Raw genomic sequence first — 9,536 nt, forward strand, 5'->3', positions numbered from 1 at the left:
GTGTAGGATTGCCAAAGAGTGTGCTTGAGCAAAGGTATTGAAACTAGACCTAGGCCTACCTTTACTGCAGCAAATACAATAACTTCCTCTACCTCAATGTACGTTTCCCTTGCTTTATATTTAATAAATAGATAGATAGACAGATAGAAGAACTGTCACCCGTTGATTTTATATAACGTTAAACAGTTTAACTTCAGTCCACAATTTTATCAATCACTCTGACCAATACTAGCTACATTAGACATAGTGCTTCTTGCTAGCAGATGGCGCAGTAAATAAAGATTTAGCAGGCCCAAATCTGGAAGCGGGGTTAAGTCCCAACAGTCAAATGGTGTGGGACGCTACTGTAGGTAACGGTGTGTTAAGTTAGAGTGACAGTAACGTTAAGTCAGCTTGAGGTGTGTCTGAGAGCAGAAACGCAGCACAGGACACACGGCAGCCTGCAAACCTACCGCAGGACTTTCTCAACGCTAACTGGTTAAATAGCGAGCCATAATGCTTTCCATCACAAGCACTATCATCAAAACCACCCGTGTCATCCAGCGCGCAAGGCTGCTTCACACTTCCTCTGTTGTCAAAATGCCGATTCAGGTAAGACTTGCATGCGTTTAGCTAACATTAGCTGTGTGTGCTACATGGATGAGGGTGTCGTTGTATTTTACTGAGAATTAACTATAACTACACTCAACGACTATATCGCCTTTCTCTCTGTAGCTCACCATGCTAACTAAAGTTATCCCACTGAAACCCGTCGCCATGACAGTCATTAGCTAGGAATTATATTCTTTATTTGTTTATCACGGCCGTTACCGTCCTCTCGGTACTTTACCAGCAGCTTCCTCAACATCTGCTGGTGATTTGAACGTAGCATAACGCAAACTGTCAATGATTAACATACACTAACGTTAGCTGTCGTCTTACTGTCTACGTATCTGGCTGGTCCAGTGCCTTATATAGCCACTCGGAAACTGATATTACCTTAAACGGTTAAACTTTCGTTGCCCTGTTTTAGTTTCTTTGTTTAATTTAGTGTCAGTAAATGTATGTATAAAGCATACTTATTCATACAAGTTAACTTAGAGCTAGGTTATCTGAGGGTGCCTGAACATCTCAGTTGCAAATATTGTAACGTTACTTACAACTGTAGTTATTAAAATATCTTAAAGGGCATTGTTAAAGTTTAATGTTTGTATTAGAGCTTCCTGAAAAGGATTTTAAGCACTCGGTAGGATTAACTTCATGGCATTCGGCCATTCCGAAACACACGCTTCTGTATGTGGTGATTTGTCGTCCTCCAGTGGCCACCACATAGCTCTAAAACAATTCTACCTTGTCACATCAATTGTTTTATATCTACCAGCCCAAGTGTGCGCCTATTACAGTTACAATTTGTATCATGTTCAGATTATCTACTCTTCATCATTTGGTAAACCACCAGGCTCCAATCTAAGTGTTCATGAGTACCCTAATTGGAGACTTGTTTATTTTAACCCAAGTTGACTAAATATGGAATTAAAAAAAAGTTGTATTTGATGTTTCATATGTTTTGTGCATATTTGTTATAAATTATACATACAACTAACTGACATAAATTACAAACAAACAACAAACAAGATGTGTTCTACAAAGCTGAGCTCAGCAACAATGCCAATACTGTATATAAAACAAACTCTCAAACTATGTTTATTGATGAATAAAGTGTACTTTTCAATAATGTACATTCAAAGTTAGCAGCATTTAAGAAGCCCAAAACATAAAGCAATGTCTTCAGGAAATATTTGTCACTAGTCTATACTGTACATTGTACAGTATGTAGTACGTAGTAGTAGTAGTAGTAGTATGTATGTAGTACTAAGTTATATGTAGTAGTACAGTATATGCCTACTGTAAGTATGCTGACACTTTCTGACTTAATGAATCAACTGATTATACCTACTAGTAAGAACAGAAATGCAATTTGCCTGCAGGGGCAGACAAAAATATTGGTATCATTCACTGTTAATTGTGGTGATGGTAATTTGTGATTGTGGGTCTTCTTTCTTGTATTATTGTCTTCTCAATCCCCAACAGGTTGGTGAACATCTCCCCGCAGTGGAGGTCCAGGAGGGGGAGCCAGGAAATAAGGTGTCCATGGATCAGCTCTTCAAGGGGAAGAAGGGAGTCCTCTTTGCTGTACCTGGAGCTTTCACCCCTGGTTGTTCCAAGGTTGAGTCCAGACTATCATCTCTGTTTGCTCAGTTCTTGTGCACAATCATCATTGCATCCACTGATGTTGAATTTGTCTTGTTGCTTTCAGACTCACCTCCCAGGTTTTGTGCAGCAGGCTGTGGACTTAAAGAGTAAAGGTATACAAGAGGTCGCTTGCATTTCTGTCAATGACGCATTTGTCATGGCTGCCTGGGGAAAGGAGCATGGAACAGATGGCAAGGTATGGACTACAATTTTTGTGCAATCAGCAATTTCTATGACAACCTGCATCAAATTGTGAGATAAAAGCCGACCACATATCGCCATCATTCAGAGGATGTTAATATTTGCATACCATAGATGTCAAAGAGCCGTGGATTCTTGTCAGCCATATTGGTATGAGTAAAGTCAATCAAGGAGAAGGTCTGTGGAGGCAGAACTCAAAGAAAACAACATCATCCTGGAAGGAAGCAGAGAAGACAGCCCAACACCGAACTAGCTGGAGAAAGTTCATGATGAGTTAAATGACAGATGTTAAAGAGCTGTGGATTCCTGTCAGCCATTTTGGTATGAGTAAAGTAAATCATGAATTCTCATTTGCGGTGGATTTGAACAGTATGCAATCCCAGCAATCTGCTGAAAACAAAATACTGTAGTGCACTGGGCTGTGTGCACAATATAGACATTTGAGAAATCGTAACTAACTGCACACAACCTTTTGGTCCCTCTGACAATAAGATGTTCACAGGAGATGATAATGCAAAGATGCACTATCACACTGTTAATATACTGTTGGCTCAATGACATTATCCTTGTGCCTTGTAGAGGTAGTTTAGGACATCAGTTCCTTTGCGTCACAGTTTCTTAGTGGCCTTAGAATAGAGAGGTTGATGACACCGCAGATATCACTGTGCATTTGATATTAAAAGAATGCTAAGCTTACTGCCACTTTATTCTGCAGGTCCGAATGCTGGCTGATCCTACTGGAGCGTTTACAAAGGTAAAACTAAATGTCTGGTATATTAAAGTTCTCTTTAATGTGACCGTATACTCATCTCTTTTTCTCTCTGCCTCTCAGGCAGTTGACCTGCTACTTGACAGTGATCAGATTGTGCAGGTACTTGGGAACAAGCGATCCAAGAGGTAATGATCATTTTGCCTACTTCAGTTTTGCAATAATTGATCGCATTTATTTTTAATATTTGTAAGCCAATGTAAACTTAGGCTGTGACCGAAATCACTCCCTATTTGCTGTAATGGTGCATGGTAATAACTGTCCACCATTTTATTTGAGTAGCTGAATTTGGAGATGTACATAAGAAGTGTGCTTCATAAATCTCAATTTAAAGTGAACTCTATAGTAAATTGAATTTCACCTTTGAGTGTCTGTTTATATAGGAATGAGTGGACAAGGGAGTGATTTGAAACAGCAGCAGATCTGGAACTTCTTTTTGTTTGTTTTTTTATCGATTTTAAGAGGCAGACACATGTAAGCATGTGAGTTTTTGAACCTCTGCCATTGGCCTCTCTTCATGGTGCAGATGTCAATATTAACATTATAACAGTATTTTTAGAATAATACTAATCAAACGTTATTGTGTACTTCAACATCCATTTTAGATACGCTATGTTGGTGGAAGATGGAGTTGTGAAGAAGATCAATGTGGAGCCTGATGGCACTGGGCTGACTTGCAGCCTGGCTTCCAATGTTCTGTCTGAGCTGTAGGCTTATTTAGAGCTTATTAAACCAAACCAAGTTACTTTAAAAGTAGCACTAACAAAGCCCAGTATTATACTGTTCAAGCTTCCTCCTTTTCCTAAAGACGGATGGAAAAAGTCACATGGATGCTAATGTCGAAAACAGAGCTGGAAGGTAATTACTGCGCACAAATATGACATGAATGGAAATCCAAAGGAACTAGCATCGTCCTCTGTACACTGATCCTTGTGAGTAAATACAATTCACCCTGAAAGCAATAATTACTGTTTTCCTGTATTGTTCATTTATTTTAGAATCAAATGTATTACCCAAAAGAAGTTTTCACTTGCAAGGAATTTGCCTTGGTGTATTTGGTGCAAACATTTATTAAAAAGAAAATAAACAAAGCAAAGTACTGATACAGTCTAGAACATAAAGCCAAGTAGATGTATTACAATAAAAAGTGTTAAAACACATTTAATAAAAACAAATCTGTACAATAAAACTGTTTTAGAAAGGGAAAGAAGGAAGGCTGTATAGTTTAGTGCAGGGTGTGCAAAAGTTTACAGTATATAATATGTGCAATGGTCAGGGGTAATAGTCGAGGATGAGGCCCACTGCAGTCAGAAGAAAACTGTTCTTGTGACACGAGGTTTGGTCCCGAAAGTTTGTGTCCAGGGTGGGAGGGATCGGCCACAATCTTTCCTGCCCGCCTCAGGGTCCTGGAGGTGTTCCGGGAGGGATGGCAGATTGCAGCCTATCACCTTCTCAGCAGAGTGATGATACACTGCTGTCTGCTCTTGTCCTTGGCAGTGGCAGCAGCGTGACAGATGGAGGAGGGGAGGGTGGACTTGATGATGGCAGTGTAGAAGTGCAACATCATTGTCTTTGGCAGGTTGAACTTCTTAAGCTGTTGCAGGAAAGTACATTCTGTGCTGTGCCTCATTGACGAGCACCTGGAAGATGATGGAGCCTGGCAAGGACTCCCCAGTGTTGACTGGGGAGTCACCCAGGGTGATGGAGTCGGGTGGGACTGTGTTCTTCCAGAAATCCACAACCATTTCCATTGTCTTTAGAGCATAGAGCTCTAAGTTGTCCTGTCTGCACCAGGTCATTTAGTTGGTGGTAATAAAATAACCCATGGCTGTGATCTAATAATGATGAATGATGCAAGATGACAAAATGCCCAGTGTCATAATGTTTTCATGTTATAATTTACAGTACAAACAATACATTTGATTCAAAGAAAGCATGCATAGGATATAAATTGGCCAAATAAAGTGGCCATCTTAAAATGGTGTGACATGGGACAGACAAGCACATGGTATGAACATACTATATAAAGGATATTTGTATAACAGAGTTTAATCCATCCTTCACAACTATGCAAATTTTTGTAGCACATTGCTATAATTTTTAAAACAGACTCATGTATCTCAGAATCAATATGATACCTTGATTTAGATATTGAGCCTCCTAAAATGGATAATGTGGGTTACTTAGCGTTTGTAGCTACTGTGTATTATTAAGTGCATATAACTAAACTGTACTGCAGGTAAATTCATGAAATAAGGCTAGATTGATAGTTGCTGCCTTGTTGAGAAGTTGTAAAGTTACAGTGCAAGTGACTGTTCAAAGCATGAATGTATTATGAGAAGTTCTTCTAATACGGTAAAGAACTGGTCTGTTTATCCTGTAAGTCAACAATCTGGGAATGTATAGTGACCACCACCCCGTGACGTAAGGACGCAAGAAGCGGGCGCATTGCATTGTGGTCGCCGGTGCCTCGGAAACAGAAAGCAGTGGCGCTCGCGCTCCATGGAACTACGCCAAGAGGCCTTAACATTAACATTCAGTTTGGACACAGTAAAAGGTAAGTTGATACTCAGCCATTACCATGTGACTGTCAGTAGATAAAATATGCCGTTACAAAAATAAGAGTAGCGTTAGACGATAGGAAGCAGTAGTTACATTTAATAGTAAGAAGCTAGCTACTGTTGCAGCAACTTTAGCGTTAAGTTAACGTTAATTTCAAGGCGCCTAAATTCTGAGCTAACGTGACTAACATGATTCTCGATTCACAGCGCTAGCTAACTGCATCGACTATGGCGAGGATTATTTAATTATCGCGTAATGTTTAACAGGTAACAAGCCGTGGCTACTCGTAAGGAAAAAAACGCTGGCGCAGTCTGAATCAAGTGAACGTTAGCTCGTGCTAAAGTTGTGCACTGAAATGTATTGCGCGCGCAATTCAACACTGGGGGTATAACCGTATTGTTGCGCGCCAGTCGCTATATATCAGTAAGTGTAAAGTAAACACATGGATGTTTATCCAGTATCTAGGTGTGGAACTGTTTGAATACCAGGGAAACATTAACATTATATAGATAATGACCCTGTTAGTGAAGCATTTTGCAGTGGCTGCTTGTTTGCAAAACAACGGGCCTTTTGTAACGTTATCCATGAAACATCTGCTGTTAATTTAGTTAAAATTAGATATATATGCTGTTTTTACATATTCATTTGCTCCGACCAACGTTCAATTGATTGAAATATGTCTATATGAAAACGAAACTGACTGAGGTTGGAGTAATGTTAATGAAGAGAAACTTAACACCCTGTTTCAGCTTAAACAGCTTAAACCCTTTACATACTTCAAATCCAGAACGCTTACTATAGCTAAGCGCCAGGACTTATTGCCAAGATTGATCGTATCTCGTAAAAGTATTTCTCCTAAGCTAACATAACAGACGAGGCATCTGTAGGAAAGTGAAGCTGGCTTCAGATTTATTTCCATCCATACAAAATGTCTACAATTGCTACACTGTTCACTTGATGTCAATGAATACTTGAAACTTAAAACTGACGCAGTCAAGTTTAACTCCATCTTGAATCAGAAGGGGGAAACAAAACGATTTAAAAATTAATGGAAAACTTAAGTGATGGGGTTGCATTCTCTCAGTTGCACTGATTTTTATTTTATTTATTTATTTATTTTTTACAGCATTTCAATTGATATTGTTGTCTTTGTGTTACAGTTCTGTAGTTTGTGAGCTTTGACCGCCTACAAAAGCAGCCATGTCGTCGACGTCCCAAAAACATAGAGATTTTGTGGCTGAGCCCATGGGTGAGAAGCCTGTGATGGCTCTTGCAGGCATTGGAGAGGTCCTTGGCAGAAGACTGGAGGAAAAAGGTTTTGACAAGGTAATGGAGATTTGCTTTATTTGCCTTTTCATGCAATTTAAACTTACAAAATGCACTGTCCATAGAAGGTCAAAATGCAGTCAGTAAGTAACAAGAATATTCCAGATCATATAATGTTTGTAAAATTTGACTACAATACACATTGTAGTTGTGTAAAAGCAGCTGTTAATATAGTTTTGAGTATGAACCAGTTGCTGCAACTGTTGTGTTAACATCTTCAACATGTTACCATACTTTCAGTAAGATTGAAATCACATTAAGCATAACTTGATTAATGATGGCATTCCAAGTAAAAATTTCTCAATCTTACTGCCAACACAGCAAATGATAAAAGCTAAATTCTATAATGTGGGGTAAAAATAAGTTTCCCTTAAAAATGTTTGTTATCCAGTAGGCTACGACAAATCTGTCTGGTTATCTTGTAGGCATTTTTTTGATGTGTGTGTGGGAGAGAAACAACTTGCTCAAGATCTAATCCTATTGTACTTTAAGGCGTCAACTTAGCCACCCCTTTTCTACATACCAATATTCTATTCATGCAAGCATCACTATAGAGCTGGAGAAGAAATACTTATCTGAGCTGTTTTTCAAGCTGTGATTAAACATTGGCTCCTTGACAACAGGGCCGTTGATGTGGGATATACTGTAACCCTTGCATTCCTGTCTTGATTAGTTTTGCTTTCATATCTCTGTTCCCAGGCGTATGTCGTCCTCGGGCAGTTTCTAGTGCTAAAGAAAGACGAGGAGCTTTTTCGGGACTGGCTGAAGGACACTTGCGGGGCAAATGTCAAACAACAAGGTGACTGCTATGGCTGTCTTAAAGAATGGTGTGACGCCTTCTTATAAAGCATTCAGTTGTTGTTGTTTTATACTTCTAAAGTCCAAACTGTACATTACATCTGTAATCTTGATTCAATTCAGCTACACCATATATATGAACTGACACTGTACACTCTAGGGAGAGTATTGAAGTCCAATTTATTTTTAAATTATACTTAAAGCTGTTAGTGTATTTCTAAAATCCTTTGACCCCCAAACTGAATTCACACATTACACACACAGGTAGCCCTTTTATGGTGGACATTTTAACTTGTCGTAGTAGTAAAAGCAGTAAGTTTAACTAATAACAGTAATGGCTCCTGTCACTGAGCCAGCATGCAAGTAGCAGGGCTGTGACCCAGGGACACCTAAATGTAATGCAGTCCTTATCATTGTTATGCTGTGAGAACCAACTATAGAGGTGCCTCAGGCTAAAACGGTTAGTTTCCAGTTTTGGGAAAAATTCATTCAATTCTCATGTTCATCATATAAATTTTGTCCGACGTCATTGGAATATTGCATGTACCTTCTGCTAAAGGTTTCATTTTAAATGTATGGTTCATCCATTGTTGGTCATGTACTGGTAATGTTTTTTTTTTTAACTAAACATGGCTAGCTTGTTCTATGTTTAAACCTTATACCTTCAGATACATTTTGATTCAGTTCAGCACCTATTTTTCTTTCTGTGTAACCTGATGATTTAGCAGTACAATCCAGACTAATATTTGTACTCACCTTCCACTCTTGGGCTTCTTACCCCATTTGCCTGTTTTAAAGCCATTGGAAAGTTGATGTAGCTTTTTAAATAGCACATCTTATCAAAGTTTAGTATGATGTACTTTTGGTCCAACAACAATGTTTAAAAGAGGTGCATTGTCTGTTTGAACGGTCTTACAGCAGGTGTGACTGATTTATGTGACACACAAAAACTAATCCTCAAAACTAATGTTAACACTGGTTTTAGCAGATTTTTTTATTTTTTTTTTTTAATTACAAAAACTTTTAACTTTTGATCTCAAATAAAGAAAAAACATGGCCAGACCCCCCCACATATGGTCTGCTCAAAGTTTGTTTGAACCCGAAGATGGAAAAGTATATGAATAAAGATGCCAATGCAACATACTCAAACACTTTCAAAAATGTTTCCGTCTATTGCTGATTGCTGCAGCCTTTACATTAAATAATTTACCTACAAGTATGTGTCTGCCAGATAAGCTAGCAGTAAACATACATTACAAACAATTAGGGGTATGCAAAAAAAATCAATTCACATTTTAATCGCGATTCAAGCTCTACCGATTCAAAATCGATTCATATTTTTTAATAAAAATTGTATGTCTACTGCAATCACATGGGAAAAGTAACTACATTTACATACAGTCAATCATTTTTTTTAATCGAGAATAGTTTTTGAATCAAATCGATTTTGAATCGAATCATGACGTTTTCTGAATCGTGCACCCCTACAAACAATACATTGTGTGCCTGCTGGAAGTGCTGGGTGTAGAGAGAAATGAGTTGCGACAAGTATAACACATTCAACTTGGTGTGCTTAAGCGGCTACCAGGATGTAAGATTTTGATTAAACACTGTCAGAATGATATGACAGCCATCTAAGTCAAAACTC

At 38.5% G+C, this 9,536-nt stretch overlaps 2 protein-coding genes across 2 annotated transcripts; both read left to right on the forward strand.

Moving 5' to 3' along the window:
• Window positions 1–330: 330 nt before the first annotated feature.
• prdx5 (peroxiredoxin 5) lies at window positions 331–4,305 on the forward strand. Its single transcript, XM_078265975.1, has 6 exons — window positions 331–591; window positions 2,071–2,205; window positions 2,297–2,428; window positions 3,149–3,187; window positions 3,266–3,330; window positions 3,808–4,305. Exons 1-6 carry the CDS (start codon window positions 496–498, stop codon window positions 3,911–3,913), a joined length of 573 nt encoding a protein of 190 aa, XP_078122101.1. The 5' UTR covers window positions 331–495; the 3' UTR covers window positions 3,914–4,305.
• Window positions 4,306–5,648: 1,343 nt separating this feature from the next.
• On the forward strand, window positions 5,649–7,986 carry banf1 (barrier to autointegration nuclear assembly factor 1). The gene is made up of 3 exons (XM_078265976.1): window positions 5,649–5,759; window positions 6,925–7,090; window positions 7,790–7,986. Exons 2-3 carry the CDS (start codon window positions 6,965–6,967, stop codon window positions 7,934–7,936), a joined length of 273 nt encoding a protein of 90 aa, XP_078122102.1. The 5' UTR covers window positions 5,649–5,759; window positions 6,925–6,964; the 3' UTR covers window positions 7,937–7,986.
• Window positions 7,987–9,536: the final 1,550 nt, after the last annotated feature.

This window comes from Sander vitreus, chromosome 13, assembly GCF_031162955.1.
Source record: "Sander vitreus isolate 19-12246 chromosome 13, sanVit1, whole genome shotgun sequence".
NCBI classification, from domain to species: domain Eukaryota; kingdom Metazoa; phylum Chordata; class Actinopteri; order Perciformes; family Percidae; genus Sander; species Sander vitreus.

What these genes read in the sequence shown, in the direction of transcription:
- prdx5 (XM_078265975.1), top strand. Translation starts at nt 496, where the DNA reads ATGCTTTCCATCACAAGCACTATCATCAAAACCACCCGTGTCATCCAG. An exon ending in TCACCCCTGGTTGTTCCAAG is followed by an intron (nt 2,206 to 2,296) that starts GTTGAGTCCAGA and finishes TGTTGCTTTCAG; the next exon opens with ACTCACCTCCCAGGTTTTGT. An exon ending in AGCATGGAACAGATGGCAAG is followed by an intron (nt 2,429 to 3,148) that starts GTATGGACTACA and finishes TTTATTCTGCAG; the next exon opens with GTCCGAATGCTGGCTGATCC.
- banf1 (XM_078265976.1), top strand. Translation starts at nt 6,965, where the DNA reads ATGTCGTCGACGTCCCAAAAACATAGAGATTTTGTGGCTGAGCCCATG. An exon ending in AGGAAAAAGGTTTTGACAAG is followed by an intron (nt 7,091 to 7,789) that starts GTAATGGAGATT and finishes CTCTGTTCCCAG; the next exon opens with GCGTATGTCGTCCTCGGGCA.